At 35.7% G+C, this 23,458-nt stretch overlaps 1 protein-coding gene across 1 annotated transcript in view; it reads right to left on the bottom strand.

Moving 5' to 3' along the window:
* The window catches only part of LOC129941977 (uncharacterized), a 106,598-nt gene extending 87,168 nt beyond the window's left edge, over nucleotides 1-19,430 (bottom strand). The window contains exon 1 of the mRNA XM_056050766.1: nucleotides 19,358-19,430. Within this exon, the coding sequence (XP_055906741.1) occupies nucleotides 19,358-19,430 (73 nt within the window). The remainder of the gene's footprint in view (nucleotides 1-19,357) is intronic.
* Nucleotides 19,431-23,458: the final 4,028 nt, after the last annotated feature.

Genomic DNA, 23,458 nt, shown 5'->3' with positions numbered 1-23,458 from the left:
AATATTTGTTGGGATTTTAGCAATAAATTTAGGTGAAATCCCAAAATAAAAAGGTACTCTTAAAAACTAATTTGGAATATCAACAATAATTATTGGTGATATCCCATTTTTCATAGGCATTTAATCAATATTTTTTGGGATTTTATCAACAAATTAAGAAGAAATCCTGAAATTTTAAGGGAATTTACAAAACAAATTGGGAATTCCAACAACAATTTTAGGTAAAACCTCATTATTTATATGCAATGCATCAATAATTGTTGCGATTTTAGCTATAAATTAAGGTGCATTCCCAAAATAAAAATGTAAGCTACAAAATCAGTTTGAAATTTCAACAATAATTATAGGTAAAATCCCATTATTTATATGCAACTAATCAATAATTGTTGGGATTTTGGCAACAAATTTTGGTGAAATCTCAAAATAAAAAGGTATTCTTCAAAACTAATTATGAATATTAACAATAATTATAGGTGATATCTAATTTTGTATATGCATTTAATCAATATTTGTTGGGATGTTATCAAAAAATTAAGGAGTAATCCCAAAATTTAAAGGAAATTTACAAAACAATTTGGGAATTCAAACAACAATTTAAGGTAATATCCCATTATTAATATGCAGTTAATCAAAAAATTTTGGGATTTTATCAATATATTTGGGCGAAATATTAATATTTTTTGGTTATGTACAAAACCAGTTGGGAATTCCAACAATAATTATGGTTATAATTCCATTTTAGATTTTAAATTTAGCAAAAATTATTGGTGGTTGCCGTTTAAATTTGGTTAAAATCGCTAACAGAAAAATTATTAAGCAATCATTCGGGTATTTAAACTATAAATATAGAAAAAATCCCTTTCCAAATGTTTAATATAACTATAATAATGGGACTTATCCCATACAATTTGGTTTGAAACTCTAAAAGATGTAGGCAATATCAAACAATATATAGGTATTTAAGCAATATTTTGTAGTAATAGAATTTGGTTGAATGAAATTGAATTGAAATGATATACCTATACAACTTTTCATTACCAATAAAGTATTGTCAGATATCCAATACATTTTTGTGGGTTTTGTAACAATAAAAAGTAGAAGTCACGAAAACGCCTATATGTATGGTTGCATTATACGTGAAAATTGAGCTAAATTACCAATAAGTTCTCTGAGTGTAGCAGTTTCAGGAAAGCATCTTAATACCTTAAAAGAACTCTCACAAAATGCCTTAAACAGACTTATACTTTGGGCTGATCCTTGTGGACTGGGTGTTAACCCACACAAAACCAATTTAGTCTTATTTTCGAGGAAATACAAAATTCCATTTGTCAAGCCTCGCTTTATTAAAGGAATCCAATTAAAATTCTCAGACTAGGCTGAGTACCGGGGTTTTATTTTTCCATATCGACTGATAACGAGCACACCCAAAATGTAACTACAAGCATATCTACGCCTTTTCAGTAACTAAACCATAAATGGCACAGGCATTTTTGTATGGCTCCTGTGTGTCTCACGTTGGGCGCCATTACTAGAACCGTGTCATTACTATGAGTGTAGGACCTGCATATGAATAGAACAGCATAATAGGCCTAGTTTGTCTGTCTTCTTATTTACTTAAGTTACCTTTTTACATCCATCCATCCAACTGAGCGCATATAGTCCAAGCTTCAGTTTCAGTCTTATCATTATTCTTCAGATAAATTTGTGTACTCCTTTTCGCGATAGTAAAACTTCAAAAATGGAATAATAAATATCATTATTAACATCCCTGTTATGCAAAAATTAGTTACTTCTTTTTAGCTTTAAATTACTTATTCCTTTGTAAGAAGTCAAACCCTTTCTGCTTTCAAAAATAAACTATTTCAAAATCGTACTCTTTTCTTTTTAATGCTAATTCAAAAATGCAAAACAAAAGAACTACTGACATCAACATCCAAAATCATTATTAATAGTATGAAGTTTTTGTATAATATTTAAACAAAGAGCGTCCTAAAAGTCACAGCTGTACGCCTTCTGGAAAGATACCTCATTCTCAGTAGTCTGTGTTGTTCTGTGAATGAAGCATTGGCTGGCCATTACAAAGTGATTTTTCTCCAGATCCGGATCCGGGCCACCTGCCAGGGTTTAGCGTACGGTAAATCCCCTAACGAACACAATGAACAAGAAAATGAAGTGGTCTCTTATACGTGCGTCGTGTTCGTTTTTGTAATATTTATCTATACAAAAGTAAATTGTTCTAATCGATAATGCTTGGCCATTGTTCCTGATAACAATGGCGGCCTTCAGATCCCAAACAGAACACTAGGGGCGGAGATTAGGTGTGAAAATTGTTCCAATGAGAATATCATTTTAAAATGTCATCGTTTTCATTTCAAAAGCATTATTTTGATTGACTTTTTTATGGGATTCTATTGAATGTAGAAAGGTACCTGCCTGAAAAAAGGGGCCTAAAAGAGTAATTAATTAAAATGTAAAGTAAAACCCCTTTAAAGCAGATTATTTGAATGAATAAATCATAATGTAGTATATGTACAGCGGCGTATAAGCTTTAGTACTATATGAATGGACATCTTGGAAAGGTGTGCTGTTGCTGTATTTGACTTTAAAGAAGGTATCAGTCTTTTGTTTTGGTGTCAAGGAAGCTAATAAAAGGATTTTACTTTGAGGTTTCTTTGGTTTTTCAAAGCAACACATTCAAGAAAAAGGTGAATTCTACACGAGGGAATTCCTTTTAACATAAAAAGAAGCGGAAGAAATTTTAAAATATCCTGATTTATTGTATTTGGGTGAGGAAAACACTATTGATTTCATAGTTTTCATTCAAATTAAATGTTGGGTTATCATATCTTTCCACACAATATGACAAAATAGGTGAAATATCTACACACTTGGTAGACTGCCAACCTTGAAAGAAGAGCAAAAGGCTGAACAAAATACAATTGTATGTTGGGCGCCAATTCTTAGAACAATGCAGCTGACCGATGAACTTGATGTTTAGGAATGAGTTATACTATTAATCCCTGTACCAAACCCTTAAGCTTTACAAACATTTCAAATTAGAACTACACATCAGTAACGAGACTATAAGACTGTTAGAGTACCATTATAGGGCCAACTTAACTTAAAAGTGTCAGTTCATTCGAGTATAGAATGTGGAATTTTTGGTTTACCACGGAAACAACATTTTTCCTCAAGGGTATGTCTGAGGCTTGAATACCACGGTCTTGAAATCTGGAGCCTCGTTGATGAAGCCATGAAGTCATCAAGATTCATGTTACACGAAAATTGATAATGGATTTATTACTTTTTAATTTCCTCCATGGAGACAGTCTTACGTTGGGCTCTTTTTATTGAAGGTAGATTTTCTCTACAAAAGAGCGCCATTGGGAAGAATCAGATTTTGTCTGGTAAGCTCTTTTGGAATACATTAAGCAAGATTTAATTGTACAGTACTGAGCAAAGTTTGGTGCCTTTTGTCAGCAAAATAAGACTGATTACTATTTATCAACCCATTTTTTAACCTAGATTTTTGCGTACATTCTCAACCTAAAAATCGTTCTTAATTCCGGGTTTTTACTAACTTAAAGTGGAGCTCAGGCCGAGACGGTTTTGGATCTGGGCCTGAATCAACATGCGTCTCCAGCCATCTCGGTCAATAGCTAGATGTCTTCAATTTCCCACGCCAAGTTGGTTGAGAATTGAGAACCTCTCCCACCTGAGACGGAGTCTTCCCCTATTGCACCTGCCCTTTAGATTGGATTTAAAGACCTTTTAGACTGTAGAGTTGGACTTTTATTATTTTAACCAGGACAGTTTCGCTATACATCCCATACAGTTCGTCATTCTATCTTTTCCTCCACTCACCCGCAAAATTTTTCTCTCGAAGGATAATAAGATGCTCTCATATTTCCTTGACAGGGTCTTGGTCTTGGTGCCATAAATGTGAACAGGGATAAATTTGGACTTTACTATTCAATTGCCTTCTAAGTCCAAAGAAGCAGCGATTTGCAAGAGCTATTCTTCGTTTGATTTTAGCGCTGGTGACTGAGTTTATAGCGGAGTAGACAAAGTCCTCAACTTGCTGTCCATGGTGATGTCGTCCAAAGTGCTTTTTTGATGACAGTGTATATTGGGTGTTGGCCACTTTGACCACTAAACTTATTTTCTCCATACACAAAACGCTCCACTTACATCACGCTTTGATCTTCTAATAATGTTAATATCGTCGGCTTACCCGAGTATTTGAATGAATCTTTGGAAGATTGTGTTTCTAGCGTTGAACGTTGAGTTTTGCACAATTCTTTCCAGAACGATGTTGAAAAATGTGTCTAAAACCTTTTTAACTTCCCATAGGAAGTTATTGTAATGGGTCCGATTTGTCAAATTGAAAATTTTGACATTTCTCGACGTTTCAAGGTCCCTAAGTAGAAATAAAAGATTTGTACAAAGATGTCTGTGCGTGCGTGTGTACGTACGTTCGTACGTTCGTACGTCCGTACGTCCGTACGTTCGCGACGTTTATTCGTCCTCCATAGCTCAAGAACCAGAAGAGATTTCGACTCCAAATAAATTTTGTTATACAGATAATAAGGCAGAAAGATGCAGAAAGGGCTCTCAAGAAAATTGCGTGGGTGGTTTTTTTACCATAGCAGTTTGAAAAAAAGGTGAAAATTTTGGTTAACCCTAAATATCTTACGAACCAAAAACGCTAGAGACTTGAATTAAATGTTATAGAATATATCGTAACGTGATACCAAAGATGTATATTTTTTGAAAACAATCCATTTAACGATTTTTTTTATAAATCAAAAAAACTGAAAAAAAAAATTGTCACCTCCAAAATTGTACGACTAAAATATGATTTCATCTCCAAAAAAATGATTTTCGACTCAAATATCTTTTTAAAAATTGTAGATATTGACTTTAAACTTTTTTATCTTTCAAAATATATTGTTGTTAACATTCAGTAAAATTTTGAAAAAAATCGAATTGACAGTTTTTGTATAAACAATTAAAAAACTAAAAAAAAAATTAACAAAAGTTGGTAAAAATTGATTTTCGACTCAAATATCTTTTCAAAAATTTTAAATATTGGCTTAAAACATATAGACAAACTTTTAAGCAAGACAAATCGACAGACGGAATGGGAAATTATCCGTGTGGGTCACATCCCAGCCTCTTTTTTTGATATCAAATGCATCGGTGGGATCATTTCCGAACTTGATTGAGCAGCGTGCATTTTTCATCGCTATTTTGCACAAACCGATAACTTTAACGGGGATCCAGACTTTTAATCAGGGGGTAAGGGGAGGATAAGAACCTTAAAATATAGACGAGTTTTTGCTCACCGCTTAAAAAAATGAAAGTAGGGACGTATAGACGAACGAATACGCACCCACAGACATCTTTCTAAAAATCTTTTATTTCTACTCTAGGGACCTTGATTCGAGAAATGTCAAAATTTTCAATTTGATAAATCAGATCCATTGCAATAACTTCCTATAGAAAGTTAATAAGTTGGAAAGAAACTTTTGTGGGGCAGTCACAAATTACACGTTTCAGCTTCTCTTCTCACTTCAGTTCTAAGGAGATTCAAGGCTTTTTATATTAATATAAATATGAAATGTGCATTGTATTTTTTCAATTAGCCATTAGTTTAACAAAAGTGTCACTTTTGCTGTTTTTGAGACATTTATATTCTTAAAATTCGTGTTTAAATCTCATTTCTAGAACATCTACTCGTAAATCAAATTCACTTCAAAAAGTAGATTTCTTTGATTTTTAATATCTTGAAAGTTTTATTCAACAGAAAATCAATTTTTAAAGAAATACAAAGCACGGCTGGGTCGCTAGAGTTTGTAAATTTCTTCAAAAAAGTCTGTTTGAAATATGTTGTATCTTTGAATATTTAAAAATGTACCTGCAAATTAGTTTTTCTCAAAAATTTAAATGCCATTTTATTAATAAAAAAACTAGGTTAGGTAAGGTTATAGTGGCTGTCCAAGATGGAACGGACACACTTAGGCCAGTTTAATGGCACATTGTGAAAAAAAAAACTAGATAACCATAATTTTTTTTGGAAAATCATTAGCTGGTTTTTCGAAATTATTTTTTATATTTACAATTTCAAGATTTTGTTTATAAAATATTGTTGGTGTTTATTTAGCGCTTATAAATATACATTTCGCATTTAAATTTCGTTAAAAAATGTTTCCCATGTTTGATCCTCGAAAATCATCTTAAAGGTGGCGCTACAATCCTTTGTGAGCTACAACTTCTCCATCTAGCTCAGTCCCTAGTTAGATGTCTTCAGTTTCGCGTTTCAAGTTGGATGAGATCACTTTCCACTTGTGAACTTCACCTGATCCTCGGTTTTCCTCTATTGCGCTGTCCTGTGGTCGTGGATGCGAAGCCTTTCCGGGCCAGAGCACTGGTTTCCATGCGCTTAACGTGTAACAACCATCTTTTACCCTTCTGGCTAAGTCTACGTCGCTGTACAGCCCGTACAGCTCGTCGTTCCATCTTCTCCTCCACTCCCCTTCGATGCATACGGGAACGTAGATCACACGAAGAACTTTTCTCTCGAACCGACCCAAGGTGCTTTCATCCGCTTGTGTCATAGTCCATACTTCTGCCCCGTATAGCAGGACGGGGATGATGAGGGTCTTATACTGCCACCCTTCCTTCGAAATAGAGCTTTGGCTCTTAATTGCTTTTCTAGCCCAAGAAAACAGCGGTCAGTTAACTTTCGTTGGGGAAGGTCCCCCTGTGTTGTGCGTCCATTGCGCATGCGCGTCTTGTTTGAATATTGTGCCTAATCGTGATATTTGTCTAATTGTTTCCCCTGAATCTTAAATGTTAACATAAAAAATTAAATAAAACAAATAATCAATAACAAAACGAAACAAAAAAATAGCAAACAAAATATTAAGAGTGATGAAAAAAAAAACAATAAATCACGCCACACCATATCAATTAGGTACAATAAAACAAAAACAACAAACAACCAACAGCCAACAAAAAAAAAAAATATCATGATAAGCCAACTCAACATAGCGATGGAACAGTGAGTACCATCCTTCACTTTCCCTTTTTCTCGTACAGTCGCATGGCTTAGCATGTGTATCAAATTGCATTGTGTTTAATAACTAATGCAATTGATACACAGACTACGTCATCGTTGATAACAGATTGTTGACAACAAAAATTTTACTGTTTTGAATTAACAGGGCCGGATTCGATTCTTGTCACTACTAAGGCATAACACTAGTACTGGTGTGTATCGAATAGCATTCTGTGGTTCAACTCAGTAATATTTTTCTTATAGTCATCGTCTGTTTTGGTGTTTGTTATTCTTTTATGTGCAATGGCTGGAAATTTCAGGGTAGATTATTGTAATATTCGAGGACTTAGAGCGAATTTTCTTTCTGTGTACTCCCATACTGCTTTAAACAGGCCAGATGTTTTGGCACTAAGTGAAACCCAAGTGGGTGAGGATTCCGATCCCACTGAATTCTTTATTCAAGGGTATAACTTGGTGCCATTATTCTTTTCTCACAATGTCTCGCCATATACATTAGGAATGATGTTGCTAATCAGTTTTTGCCACAATATGGTCTCTGCACCAATTCTTTTTTCAATTGTATGTGGTTTAAATTTTCCGTGAACGAGCAAATTATTCACTATTGCTTCCTATATCGAAGCCCAAATCTAGACAGAGTATCAACTTCTCGTGAATTTGATGCTTTGTCTGATTCCATCCAAAGAATTGTTTCGTCATATCCTCGCACTGAAACCGTTGTTACGGGCGATTTGAATATACAAAATTCTTCATGGCTTCAACATTCGGGCCAGTCAATACCAGAAGGAGTGTGTGCTCTTGAGATCTTCGCTGAGTTCCTAAGAGAACCGTTTGGCAATACGAGAAAGCCAACTGGGACGGCCTCAATAATTACTTCAGGATCTTTAACTGGTCACTATGCTTCCTCGATATCGACGTTGACGACAGCGCTGATATGATCACAAGTTTGATTCTCCTGGGAATGAGAACTTTTATCCCGAATAGGGTTTAAAGCATCAGACTTAAAGAAAACGCATGGTTCGATGTTAAGAGGTTATTAGGGTTAAGAAGGTAAGTTTCTGTTGTTTTAAAGCCAATCGAACTGAGGAAAACCGGAATAAGTTCAAGCAAGCCAGGAAGGCCAGCAACGCCCATATTCGATGCACCAAATTTTTACAAGACCAAAAATTACGGCAAAAAATACTGCAATGTCCCAAAGGCAGTAAAAATGTTTAGTCATTTGTAAAAAATATGAGGAATTCTTCCTCTTCCTCGGTTAATACGCTCGTTGTGAATGACACTCCATTTGTTAGCTCTTTAGAGAAAGCAAATCTCTTTGCTAATCAGTTCGCCGCCAATTCAACTCTGCCAGTGAGTGTTATGACTCTGCCTGTACTTGATCGAGTTAATGATTCTATGGGGCAAATCTTTTTTCGCACTCGTACTGTAGCGAGAGTCCTAAAAGATCTTAACATACATAAATCTGCTGGTCCGGATGGTATCCCCGCTATTGTTCTGAAGAGGTGTTCTTCAACGCTGGCAAAACCACTGCGTAAGCTTTTTCATCTGCCCTACTCCTCAGGTCTCGTTCCGAGCGGATGGAAAACCGCATTTGTCCAGCCTATTCCCAAAAAGGCAAATCTTCCTCACCGTCTAATTATCGACCGATTGCACTTACGTCAATTCTTTCCAAGGTCATGGAAACGCTGATTAATTATCAGCTCAAGAAATATCTTGAAGAACGGAAGCTTCTTAATGGCCGACAGTATGGCTCATTGTATATATATTTTCTATAGTACTCTCATGAAGAGAAACGATCGAAGCGACATCTGAGAGGCGTGGAGATGATTGAATTTGATCCCTTTTTTTATACCCCTTAATAGTTGAGAATGAAGGAAAATTCAACAATAATTAAAGAATAGAAAATAGAGAAGAACATATGCAAATGTAGTAGGAGATCGAGGGAGACAATAGCAACAACTTTTTGACATTATATGTGTGTATGCATATTATACTTAAAGAGGAAAGTTTTTACGGTTATGCTTTTGAAAGAAATAGAAAAAATATTTATAAGAGAAACAATAACAACGCAACAAAAGTACTGCAAGAGTATTTTTTGAGGTAGGTAGTGAATATAATATATTTTTTAATATATTTGTTTTTCAATTCAAAAGGGTGTTCCTGATAATTGTCTTTATTTTTGATATGACTCTTAAATCAAAAAAAATTATATTTTATCTTTTTTATACCAAAAATGTAGTTTCATGTAATTCCTTTAGTTTGTCAGTTTCATATGTATATGTATATATTTATAAAGGGTGAATTTTTAAAAAATATATGAAAGTTAAAAACAAACACATACATACAATTCGCAAAAATGCATGAAATTTTTATTTGAATGTATAGCACGATCCATATAATTTAATTTTTGAAGATTATTTCATGCTGATGTTGAACTTGACCGCGCCTCAAGGCGTCCATTCGCTTAGTCCAATTTTCAATATTTCAATTCAATAAATTGCAAGCGTTGTTCGTTTGTAAGACGATTCATGGTGCAATTATACTCGTAGACCAAACTGAAGACGTTTGATAGTGAAACAAAACACGAAACGTGCGTCAGCTGTTTAAACCAGTTTTGCCAAAAAGATAACAGGTACAAAATCTCCCTTCACTTCAAAAGGGACTCTTTTGTTTTCAAAAGGACTTTTTTCTTGATTAGCTTTTCGGTAATAATTTTGATTTCGTCAGTACTTGCAGTTAAACCTCAAACTATCTACCAATTCATTATTAAGATCTCATATACTAGAGTCAAATTGGCTATTTATTCTGATAAGATATCCGTTTTTGAGAAGTTTTTGTTGCTAAATTCCTAGACATGCTAATTAAAATGCTCGCCGTAAAAAAACTCTTGATACAAGGTGCAAACTCGGCATACAATGCACTAACAAGTATGTTTGTATCTTTTACAAGAAAAGACCTTAAAAGATTAAAACCGAAAAAAGTAAAATATTCTGGACTATATGAATCGAAGAGTTCCATGGAAGCAATTAATGTTATCATAATGATATCTCCATACAAGAAACACTTCCATTCTGTCAAAATCACGATATCTTATATATTAGGCTTATATCTTTCCAATTAAGGCATTGATATCTGTAAGGTTAATTTTTGAACCTAGTTTTATATTATATTGTATTTATTTATTTGAATGTTTTTATATAAAAATTTAAAATTCAATTCAGTACACCCTATTTAGCCGTTAAAAAACAAAAATCATCCAAGTTTTGAATAAATTTTAATTTTTGATTGTGTTTATACTTGATGCGTACAAATAACAAATAATAGGCAAGAATAACAACAACAAAATAACTGAATATATTTAAAATCTTCAATGCATCATATGCAAAATATGGCAACATTTCATTTTTAACAAAAATTGAAAATTTAAAATGAAATGAGAATTATTAATTTCAAAATACCTACAACGTTATTGTATACATAGCTACAAACATATGTATTTGTATATGCCAAATATGGCAACATTTAATTTTTCACAAAAATTGAAAATTGAAAATTTAAAATCTAACGACAATTTTTAAATTCAAAATACCTACAACGTTAAAGTATACATAGCTACAAGCATATGAACACATATGCACATCTCCTCTACATTCACACGTGAAAGCCAAAAAAATGTAAACAAATATTATTCCTTTTTGGTTTGAAATTTGTATTTTGGCTATCTCCCTCGAACATATTAATGCTTATGGAACCTAAACAAATTTACCTTTCTCATTCTTTCTTTAGTTATTTTCTCCTCATTCTTGATTTCCTACCAAGCATTTTGATACACGCAGCGCCATAAACGGCGTGGAGATGAAATAAAAATTTTCGTTCCATAGGAGTACTATAGGAAATATATATACAATGTATGGCTTTCGTAGCAATAGGTCCACTGGTGATCTCATGGTTCATCTCACCGAACAGTGGAACAAATCTTTACATCGTTTTGGAGAAAGTAAGATTATTGCACTAGATATTTCAAAAGCGTTTGATAGGGTTTGGCATCAGGCTCTCTTATCGAAAAAGCGTGCTTTCGGTTTGCATGAATCCCTGCTTCATTGGATTTGTAATTACCTTTCGAATCGTTCAATACAAGTTGTATTGGATGGATTCAAGTCTGAAAACCACAAAATAAATGCTGGTGTGCCCCAGGGCTCTGTTTTATCTCCAACACTCTTTCTCATTTTTATTAATGATCTCCTGTCTGCAACTTCTAATTCAATACATTGTTGCGCTGACGATAGTACTCTTAGCTTTTCATATTCGCTTTCAGATTCACTTTCCTCTTGGTTGGATGTGGAACTGCAACGACAAAAGATGATAAGCTCAATAAACTCCGACATTAATAACATCATCAATGGGGATTTAAAAACCGCGTGGAATTTAAGGCTTCGAAAAATCAATGCTGTCTTGTATCGTTAAAGCGAGATATACCCCCTTTGCTATTATCCATATGGATGGCACTTGCATCAATGAGACTGAACATCTCGTTATTTTCGGTATGTGTGTCACTAACCACCTCTTGTGGAATGATCATATAGACGATGTCGCCAAAAATGGCGCAAGGTGTTTTGGGTTTCCTTAGGCGATGCAAGAAATAATTCACCCCTTCTGATCTGGCTGTTATCTACAAGACTTTCATACGTCCAAAGATTGAGTATAACTCCCATCTCTGGGCTGGTGCTCCTGCAACTTACTTAAGCCTCTTGGATGGTATTGAACGTGGAGCATTTGAATTCATAGATGATAATATCATCATAAGTTCATTTGCTTTGCTTGAACATCGTCGTAAGGTCTCTTGTCTGACCCTTTTTTACCACTATATTAACGGCTTATGCTCTAGTATAAGAGCCTGTTTCATTCCTCCCCTTAAACAGTTCAACCGTAATATTCGCGCTTCTAGGAATGGTCATCAGTATACCCTCGAGCCCAACTTCGGCTGTACTGTCAAATACAGAGATTCGTTCTTTAGCCGTACTACGCGAATGTGGAATGCCTTACCACACTCTGTGTTTCCTAGTCATTGCAATATTCAGGAATTCAAAACCAATGTGCAACGACATCTCCTTTTTAACCCTCTCTCCTCTTCCTAGTGCTCACACTGTGTCTACATAATAAAGGTAATATATCCCCTTGAGTGTGCGCTTATCATAAAAAAAAAAATTCTGTTCATAACTTCATTCCTACTTTTAAATCTCTAAACAGCTTCGATCACGCGCTTCTCATGCTCTCTCTTTTTCCTTCTGAGATGTCGGTGTTCCTCTCGCCTCTTCTCTTCAAATGGATGGAATCAAAGGTTGTGTATACAGTTCCAATGATTCTGAACTAATAAGTTAACACCTTATAGGGATTCTACGACTTATTCGGAGCCCAGGCTTTGGAGTTATAAAAAGGATCTGGCCTTCAGGTTGAAGGCACATCCCCAAGTTGCGAAGCATCAACAGTCAAAAGTCATCATCAATTTGAAAATTTAATCATCGACATGAGCTTGCATTTATAGAGAAGATTATTGAAATCGGTCGATTACTTCTTGAAGAAACTTAAAAACTTAATAACGGTTTTATGAGGGGTAACCTCCTGGAGCAATATCAAAACATGTTTTTCTTGTCGAAAGAAGCCGAATTAAGAAAAAAACCTAAAGAAAGTTTTAAAAAATCTTTTTTTGAAAAATAAAAAATATTTTCGATTTTAAACCAAAATGATTGTATATGAACTGCAGTAATTTTTCGAAAAAATTAAAAAAACGCCTTAAACTAATCGGCTGCAATTCTTGATATCAATCGGCACAATGGCTTAGGCTGTAGGAGCGAGGACAGACAGGCGGACGGAATTGGGGGCCCCTTTTTTACACTTTTCTACCATCGTAATATCATGTTTGTTTCGAAAGGTTTTACGAAGGCAATACGTGCTGATTTTCACTATTTATGTGCATCAAAAAATTTAATTAAATTGAATTGAAGTCTAAATTCAAGAATTTAAAGGCAACTTCATATAAAATTAACGATCTCTTATTCAAGGTTTCTTTTTAAGAACCTGATTATTTGCTCTTTTTCTCAGAAACAAATTTTATGAAAATAATTTAAGGCATTACTTAAGTTATAAACATTTTAGTTGTTTTTGACAGCAAACCACTTTTAATTGAATGTCGTTAAATTACTAACAAATCTTTAGATGAATTCTTTACTTATTCAACTTAAGTGTATAAGCTTTATTGCTCATCTGACCCCCCTTTGATCACCCATTGGTCAGAATTTGATGAATTTGTGCTAAGTTTTTTGAATAGGGCACAATTTCATATTATGTTCTTGGCCCAGTACTCAGTTAAAAGTGCTACTTTTGGTACTTAATGGGGGTCTAATCCATTCGCTCAATACGATTAGTTTTAAATTGAACGATATGCCTAAAAAAATATCTTCTAGGGTTATGACACCTACGACACCCTGGATTCGCCATTGAAGGGATGCCAAAACTAGACATTTCTATTTAAAGCACTTCCCTATAGATGCTGTCATACGCGGCTTTCAAATCGATAAAGAGATGAACTTAATAAGTTTATTCCTGGTTCCTAAAACAATTTAACCCCATGTTGGGTGCCTCTTTTTGGAGTTAGATTGAATGGTGACTAATTTTGTACGTAGTGCCATGATATCAGGATATTAGTAACATGGCTAGTAACTAATAATAGGAGGAAGAAGAGAATCTCGGGGATTAACGAAGTCCAAACCTCGTGTTGGGCGCCATTATTTCTCAGTACAAGTATTTAACTATTTAAAAAAACTTGATAATACATTCTACCTCCTGTATCTAACAAATGAATTATTGATAAGAAAATTATTTTAAAATGTCCTTTAGAAATAACTCCCTTCCCTATAAATCAATCAAACAAAAAAACTAGTCAAAGTTATTTATCCAACAAACCAACATTCCGAAATTAAAAACAAAAGAGACAAACAAATAAAATCCTTCAAAAACATTATAGCCATAATATTTTATATGAGATAAACGAAAAACCATGTCAATGTTTCTGAATCCCACTACACTATAAACTTTAGGTGAGGTATTCAACAAAATAATCATTTATTCTTGGACAGCAAAATTATAACTTTTCTCATTTACAAGTCCAAGTATATTCAATAATTACAACTCCAGCTGAGTTCCGAAATGGCCTCTGAGAGTATATGTATAGTACATAGAGAAAAGATAGACCGCAAATAAGCAAGGCAAGCCAAAAGGCACATACTTTTCCTATACCTATGTTTATTGTTCTTCCTATACCTACCTATATAGGTTTAGTTTCATTAAATCAATGAGTGAAGAGGCCCAAAATTGAGCTGAACTACTACTAAATGAACAGCAACCTTCATTACGAAAACAAAATTATATACTTGCTATAATACTTCTGATTATACCTTTAGTTGTTGCAAAACTAGGAAAACCTTTTAAGGCTAAAACCTATTATGTGGCCCAGGTATGGGGACTTAGTATACTCTATTATACCTCTATTCTCTTCTTGTAGCTACAACATACAAACGAGTGTGGTATATCGTTAAAGTCCTTTACATGTAGGTATCGCAAGTTTGCTAAAAGGATGCGAATATACGGTTGAGATGGACTTCGAAAGGGTGAATTACACGACCGTAAATATCCTCTTTGAACATCCAAATGAGTTCCTACTTCGTTTCGTCGTCGTCGTATCTTTTATATATGTATACGTTCTCCTATTCGTATGTATACATAACTTTTCTAGTTTCATTTTCATTTTCATTGTATCTGTCTGATGATGGTGATGCCTTTCGTCCCACACAGTGTTTATAAGTTTTCCCATTAGGATAAAGCGAGCCTCAAAACAAGGACTCGATTTATACACTGACAAACAAATTTTGTTAATTATTTCTTCATTGATTGTTTCTTATATTGGGAAATACATATATTGAAGAAGAATCTAAGTTAAAGGAAAAAGGGAATAAGCAATTATTTTGTGTTAAAGGATCTACTCATGCTGAATCAAAATCCTATATACGTTTTAAGAAAGATAGAAATGGGCAATTGTATTTCTATAAGTAGATTGTATGATGGGTAAAAGCTATCCGGGTATATTTCTATGCTGTATGGACCTTTGTAGTGTACGTGTGCATAATATATTCTCACTCATGTCTCCTTGATACGAATAAGAAGAACTTTGATATACTTATTGTCTTAAATTTATAGAAAACCCTTAATGTCTCCTTCCTAACATCTCTGGCTGGGCTATTGACTTTTCGTTTCCTTTTTCTTAAATAGGTATTCCTCCTTTTTCCTATCAACTGATGGCAAGGATAGCATTAGTATTAATTTTTTAATGGATTTTAAAAGGATCCATTGAATGTGTATGGGTACAAGGTCGGGTTCCTTATGAAATATTTTAAATTTTATATTTGACAAAAAAGGAAAAAGGACCGGAATTTCTTGGTGCTTTATTTTTTTTTTTCAGAAAACTAAGTCTATTCAGTTGCTACAAAATAATTCATCTGTATACCAAATACATTTTATAATTCTGGTGCTTTTTTTAGATTTTAAAAACTTTTTATAGGGAGAAATTTCTAACTAACTGTCTTACTACAGGATGCGCCATTTTTGTATCGATTTTGTATTCCATTTATTTCAAACTAGGTTTTTTTGAAGGCATTCTGTATAACATTGGGAAACGTATACTTGTTCTGACTTCGTCAATGTTTTTTAGCTTGCTGTTATTTACTTAGAAGTACTGCCGATTTATGAAGCCACTAAGGACCTTTTTTCCCAAAACTTGGAAGACAATCGCATGGGCATATTTATCGAAAGCCAAGAAGCAATTAAGGCCATATCTGCAACTGTCACAAAGTCAAAACTGTTACAGCAATAAAGTAGGGAGCTTCGTTTACTTAGCACAACCAAAACGGTTACAATCTGTTAAGTCCCAGGACACTGAGACAGTGATGGTAAAATAAAGGTAAATAAATTGGCCAAAAACGGATCAATGCTCAATTCAAGATTATATGGTATCAATGATATATAGGCCAATAGAACAGGTAAATAAAAACTTCCACCAAAGTTTCATTGAAATCGCAAACAGCAGGTTGGTAGCTCTTGAAGCTTGCAGAGTTTCTAAGAATCTATGGCCGAACACTTTATAAGGATCAAGGATGATCCATTCAACATAGACAAAGAAAGAAAACCATCCCGTCCTCCCGACTTAGACGAAGTAAAGATTGCCATATATAAGCTGAAGTGTAATAAAGCCGCTGGAGCGGATGGCTTGAATGCCGATCTCTTTAATGCAGCTGGAGAAAAGTTGATTAGGAGCATGCAGCAACTTATCTGTAAGATATGGTCGGAAGAAAGCATGTCTGATGAATGGAACCTCAGTATTGTATGTCCAATCCTGAAAAAAGGAGACCCTCTAAACTGCACCAACTATAGATGAATCAGCCTACTTAACATCGCCTATAAAATCTTCTCGGCCGTAATATGTGAACGTCAAAAGGCTATCGTCAACAACCTGATAGATCCTTATCAGTGTGGTTTTACACCAGGAAAGTCCCCAGTTGATCAAATATTCACAATACGGCAGATCCTGGAAAAAACCCAAGAACTTCAAATCGACACCCACCATCTTTTCATCGATTTCAAGGACGCATATGACAGCATCTTCAGGGATGAGCTGTATAGATCCATGTCTAGTTTTGAAATCCCTCCCAAACTCGTCCATTTGTGCTGGATGTCCATGGAGAATCCACGCTTCTCCATAGAGGTTGGAATAAACTTAACAGAACCTTTTCATATAAAAAAGGTTTTAGACAAGGTATTGCGCTATTATGTGATTTTTTTAACAACGTCCTTGAAAAAATAGTGCAGAGCTCCCAGGTCAACATATGTTGATGACATTGACATGATGTCAATGGGGCTTTTGTGCGTCTTGAGGTAGAGGCGACAAAAATGGGTTAAACGGTTAATGAGGGCGAAACAAAGTACATGCTGTCATCAAGAAAGCATCGACAACACTGACGTCAAAACGTCAAAAGTTTAAAACGTCACCATCGACTGACGTAACTTTGAGGCAGTCAAGGACTTCGTCTACCTAGGCTCCGCTGTAAACGCGGAAAACAACACCAACGCTGAGATCAAACGCAGAATTACTCTTGCTAACCGCTATTTCTTTGGACTAAGAAACCATTTTGAATGGTAAAGTCCTGTCTCGAGGGACCAAAGTGTTGCTATATATGACCCTTATCATCCCTGTCCTTCTATACGGTGCAGAAGCATGTACTATGACAAAAGCGGATGAAAGCACTTTGGATCGGTTCGAGAGAAAATTTCTTCGTGTGATCTACGGTGTGAAGGAGACAATGGAACGACGAGCTGTACGGGCTGTACAGCGACGTAGACTTTGCCAGAAGTGTAAGAGTCCAACGACTTAAATAATGCTCCGGCCCAGAAAGTCGTCGAATCCAAACCCACAGGACAGCGAAGTAGAGGAAGACCGCGAATCAGGTGGCGCGCACATGTGGAAGTGACCTCACCCAACTTGGAGCGCGAAACTGGAGACATTGAGCTGGGGACCGAGCTAGTTGGGTGAGGCCCTATTTTACACAGGACTGTATCGCTACCTTAAGCAAGTATGTAAAACAAAATGCCTTTTGCACCTAGGTAGGCCTCAGGTGTCCTTACTAAAAGTTAACCTTACTGCTCTTTTTACGGCTTAAATGGTATATAAACAAGCAGCATTATTATTTTGGGAGTGAGAACAGTCCTCACGAGACTATATTATAAATAAATTAGGTAGCGCAACAGCCTGCAGAGAACCAGTGCCAAAAGACTTACAACTATCAACAATTCCTGTGTGCGATTAATGTTGTCAGACATATAGAGGGCCTCGAGTTTAAGGCCGATTCCGAACGGCTAGTTTGAGAAAGTACTTTTTATGAAAAGAATTACTCTTTACTGATTTGTCAATTCCTCGCAATAGGAAGTACCCGTGAAAAAAATGTGAATTGCACTGACAGGGATTAAACCCAAGATTTTTAGCATGACATTCCTACGGAATAATCATAACGCCAAGGGCTTACGTATAGCTATACAATAAATCAGGTGGAGTAGCATTGGCAATACCAAGATAAAAATGAGAGAAAATGTTTTTCATACCAAAAATTGCTGTCTACTTTGAGCTACTTTTAGACCATACTACACCTTAAAATGCTGAGTCAATTGGTTACGATGATGTGAAAAATTGAGCGATTCGTTTTGGCCGAACGAAAAAGCGGGCTGTTTGGCAGCACAATTCTCTCTTGGCGATTAAGTTATTAATATTTACCTACGTTATTTTACCTTTAAGTGAGTTATTTCTTTCTTAAGAGGTATATAACAGTGATTTTCTGTAACTAGTACTATCAGTGCCGAAGTAACCTATGATTTAAGAATAAACTATAATCTGCGTATTTTACACAATCCATTCGGGGGAATGGTCTTCTTAGAATAAAGACGTGATTTTTTCTGCATTTACAAGTCATATACAAATTAACCTTAAACAGCAACGGCTCTAGGTAAAAATATTTTATTCAGACAGAAAAACTAAATAGACAATTTTCCGATTTTCAATAAACTGATAAAGTGATTATGTATATTTTAATATTTAATATAGAGTGATAACAAGAAAGTGTTGTCACTTAACGAATGTAATATTTAACACTCTTCCTCATTCGTTTGGAGACCACACTTAGTTCAAAGTTGTTTAATTCACAGAGATCCCAGTGGTTTAGTCAAAATATCTGCCAGCATGTCTTCTGTTGGACAGTACTGACACTTACAAAAATTCTTGTCCACGTAATCTTTTACAAAATAAAAATACTGTGAAATCAATAATATTAATATTAAATAATATTTAAATCACTCACCATTTTATCTTTGGCCAATCTTTTAATAGCCTTCTGTGACCAAACAAACGATGCCAATAATCAATACAGTTTTTTTGAGCCCCTTCGTCATTCACCAAAACTGCCTTCGAATAATTGTATAGGTTTCCAGTTAAGTCTGCGACTGCTACCTCTTGTACCTTATTCGTCTTAATTGAGCAAATCCTATTTTCAAAACCTACCGCAAATCCTTTGTCTGTTATTCTTTTTAAAGATAATAAACTGCCTTAAAGATCAGGGATATGTAGAACATCTTCTATTCAAATTGTTGCTTCCTCGTTATTGCCGTTCAATACTTGAAGCTTACAAATTCCTTTTCCTTTCGAAATAATTTCTTCACCATTTGCCCCTATCACCTTTTCATTATGACTTGAGCCCATGCTTTTTAAATCGTTAAGGTTATTGGTTATGTGAGCTGTTGCACCTGAATCAATATCCGAACCAACCGTAGTACCTGTGGCATGATGGTTAGTGCGTTTTACAATATCGTAAGAAGAGACCGGCCCGATTCCACTCAAGGGGGCGGTGTCGCTCTCTTTATAAAAAAAGGCATTAATTATAAAGTCGTATATAACAATGAATTACGAAAGCTCAAGACGCTAAAAGTTTGCGTTGTATGCATCTCTCTCACTCAAGGGAAGCGGATGTATATGATTGCGGCTTATGTGGCTGGAGCTCCGCAGGTCACTTACTTTGCATCAGAACTCGAGATTTTTTTTAGGGAACTTAAACTGAGCTTGGAAGAAAACTATTTCATCTTGGCCGGTGATTTGAACGCAAAACATGAAGATTGGGGAAATCAACATAATAATCCCAGAGGTAATCTTTTTAATTTGATGAATCTTTACAGCGTTGAATATGGCGTCAACTTGCTGGCTACTGAAAAGCCATCGTATCCAAGAAGCAGCTCCTTTCTGGATCTTTTGCTCTACGACACCAGACTGACAGTAACAGACAAAGTGAGTAATCACCCTCGCAACTGCTAACAGACAGTCGAGTACGACAGTGATCACTACGGACTAGCTGCTGTAATGCAGATTCCGAACGAACGCGTCGAATTGGAAAAAAAATACGTTGCAACGCACTCTTACAATTACAGTAAGATGCGTTGGCCTCGTTCCACCAACGCCTTAGCGAGAGAACTTCGTTCGAGTGACATAGCCCCACCAAACAACAGAAACCTGACAAATACAAAAATTGACCAACATTTACAACAGATGGACGAAACAATAAAACGAACGATGGAACGAACAATACCAAAGTACAAAGAACAGGACCAAATGGACGCTTACAGAAACGCGACTATTGACGCACTACGTAGGCATAAGAGTGGCTTACTGACAAGACTCAAAAACTTGCACGGACGACTTACAGACCCACGCGACTTGGAGGTTAGGACACTGAAATCGTCAATAAAAAATGTCAATCTGTTGATTAAGGAGAACTAAAAGCTATCAATTAACAAGTACTGGGACCGCAAGATCCGGTCAGTTAATTCCAGTGACCCTAGTATGTTGCCCAAAATCAACAAGATATTCAGGAAAAAAAACGATAATGACCTTCCGTGTCTTAAACTCCAAAGAACCGAAGAGAACAGAGACGTACTCAGGACAGCGCAAATAGATCCAGAAGAAGCCATCTTTGACGATGACTTTTATATAAATTGAAGATCCGAAGGAAAAAGTGGAGGCGGTGGGAGCTGCTTTCCAGCAAGTGTACAAGGTGAATGTTAGCATTCGCCCTAACCACGACCTGGAAAACAGAGCCCTACTTAATCACTTTTACCTTAGAAATGATATGACACAATGGCGATCTGAGAACCGCGGTTTCATGTGGTTCAATGACGATTCCTTGGAAAATGCCATAATCGCCGAGCAAACGGGACCAAGTCCCTTGTTAGTGACGAAGGTTGAGCTTCAACTCATCTTCAATTCAATAAAAAACAAAAAGTCAGCAGGCGTCGATGGTATATCCAACGTTGTACTAAGACATATACCGATGGAAGCAATTGACATTTACACCACACTCTTCAACAATGCACTGAATAATGCATAATATCCAGTGCATTGGAAGACTGCTGTGGTTCATCCTCTCCCGGAAAAGGAAAAGGACAACTCCAACCCGTCAAATCTTCGGTCGATAAGTCTTCTTCCGAGCATCAGCAAAGTCTTCGAAAAGTACATTAATAGGGCTCTGACTAAGTGGGCTGTGGAGAGCAAAATAATTCCGGATAAACAGTTCGGGTTCAAGGCGGGACATGACACAATTCATGCTGCGTCTTAACTCGTTTCTGATATCCAATGAAATAAATCAAAACAACAATGCACAGGTGCTGTTCTGGTTGATTTGGAAAAGGCCTGTGACACCGTATGGTTAGAGGGTCTTTACCTAAAACTAAGCAGGCTTGGCATAAGCAAGCCATTGTTGTACATACTTTATGATATGCTTAACGGTAGAAAGTTTGTTGTCAAAAGTGGCAATGTAACTTCTACCACAACATTCTCAATTAAAAATGGTCTTCAACAGGGAGCGGTGAATTCGCCGATTCTCTTCAGCATTTACACCAGTGATCTGATAGGTAGTCTTACAAAGGCAATTGCGTACGCCGACGATCTAATTGCGTACAGAACGGCCCGAAAGGTTGAGGTTATTAGAATTCTCTTGCAGCGTGATTTCGACAAGATTCAGCTATATTGCGACGACTGGAAACTGAAAATAAAAGTCCAGAAGTCGGAGACAATTCTGTTTCGGACTCCGTTGGCTAGGGCCGCGAGGGATACGTGCAAGAATTGGCGCAAGATGGTCATCGTTGATCTTAAAAGATATGTCTTCGACCAACAATTTAATTTTCGGGGCGTTCTATCCGAACGACGAGTATTTTGAAAGTGCACGCTTGAGCGGCTTCATTCCACCAGAGGCATTCCTCTTTTTAGATAAATGCGGTCTGATACAGGATAGATTGGCCGTTCCGTTAATCTACCACGTCAGACGAAGAACCGTGGATAGGCGACTCCCATACAATCGGGACGTAATGGGACAAGGCGGAGCAGAGCTCCTTCGGTTCAGTAGGGCTGTGTCCGAACGGGACAGAATGATAGGGTGAAGCAGGAGAACCAGTTTTGGTGGCTTCAATCGGCACTTGGTAGTGGGTAGTCGGGATGGGGTTCTAAGCCTTGGCCGGCTTACATACTTGTTTAATAGTATTAGGGTTTAGTTTTAAGTAGGATAGGCATGGTGGCACGAAAAAAAAATTTAAAAAAAAAAAAATATAAAAAAACATTAAAAAAAAGACAACAAAATATGAAAAACAAAAATGTTAGATAGTTAGATTTGCTGCTGTGGTTGTTCTAGTTTTAAGTAGTTTATAGGTAGAATAGTTAGTTTAAGTTAGTTTTAAGTTTTATATTAGGACCTAATTTTAAGTAGTTTGTAAGTAAAAATGAGAAAGGATATTGATATTAGTTTTTTTTTTCAAATTTTCTAATAAATACAAAAATAAATAAAATTTTAATGAAGTAAAATAGATCTTAAGGCCGAAAGGCATTACTTTTAAGTGTTATAGTTTAACTTAGAGTGTCTGTATGGGATCATTAAGTTAGTTGTAAGTTATGGATAATTAGGCTAGTTTTATGAATTTTTGTCTAGCTTTAAGATAGGTTTAGTTATAACAGAGGTCTTGGGTTCGATCCATGCCTGTGCCACCTAAAGTTTTTTTTCACGGGTACTACCTCTTGCGAGGAATTGACAAATTCTCCAAGAGTAATACTTGTCATGAAAAAGTGCTTTCTCAAATTAGCCGTTCGGATTCAGCAATAAACTGTAGGTCCCCTTTATCATTGCAATTACTCGCACAGAGAAATGGTTGTGAGTTGTAAGTCACTATGCCCTGGTTCCCTACAGAATGTTGCGCCACCTAATTTGATTTTGAATAATCCAATTATTATACATCGTGTCACTAAAACCAAAACAAAATTCGTTGGAAGAAGTTATGGTGTTAAATTTCCCTTGTTTCTTAGAATTTTTCAACTGGATATTTCTTCATGTGACCTTTTTTATTACAAAAGAATTATTTAGTAGATTCATTCGAATATTTATTAGATACCTTTAGTGCTTTAGTGCAGTATTATCATTCCCCCTATTTTGCCTCGAAAACTCTTCCAGTAACTTTTCTTCTACTAGGTCTAAAGCCATTGCCGCTTGATTTCTGGTTTCGAGAGCTGTAACAAGTGTATCGTATGACCTGGACAGACTGCTTAAAACCATTGCAACAGTCCAATTTTCCGACAACCGATCTTCTCCCAATGCTGCTAGTTTGTCGAAAAGTGTCGTCATTGTCTGAATGTGTTTCCCCATGCTTGAATCTTTCAATTTTAAGGTACATATTTTTCGCATGAGCTGTACCTTATTG

This window comes from Eupeodes corollae, chromosome 1 (assembly GCF_945859685.1).
Source record: "Eupeodes corollae chromosome 1, idEupCoro1.1, whole genome shotgun sequence".
In the NCBI taxonomy this organism is placed as follows: Eukaryota; Metazoa; Arthropoda; class Insecta; order Diptera; family Syrphidae; genus Eupeodes; species Eupeodes corollae.
The sequence above is the reverse complement of the archived record's forward strand: the minus strand, read 5'-3'. Positions and strand labels throughout refer to the sequence as shown.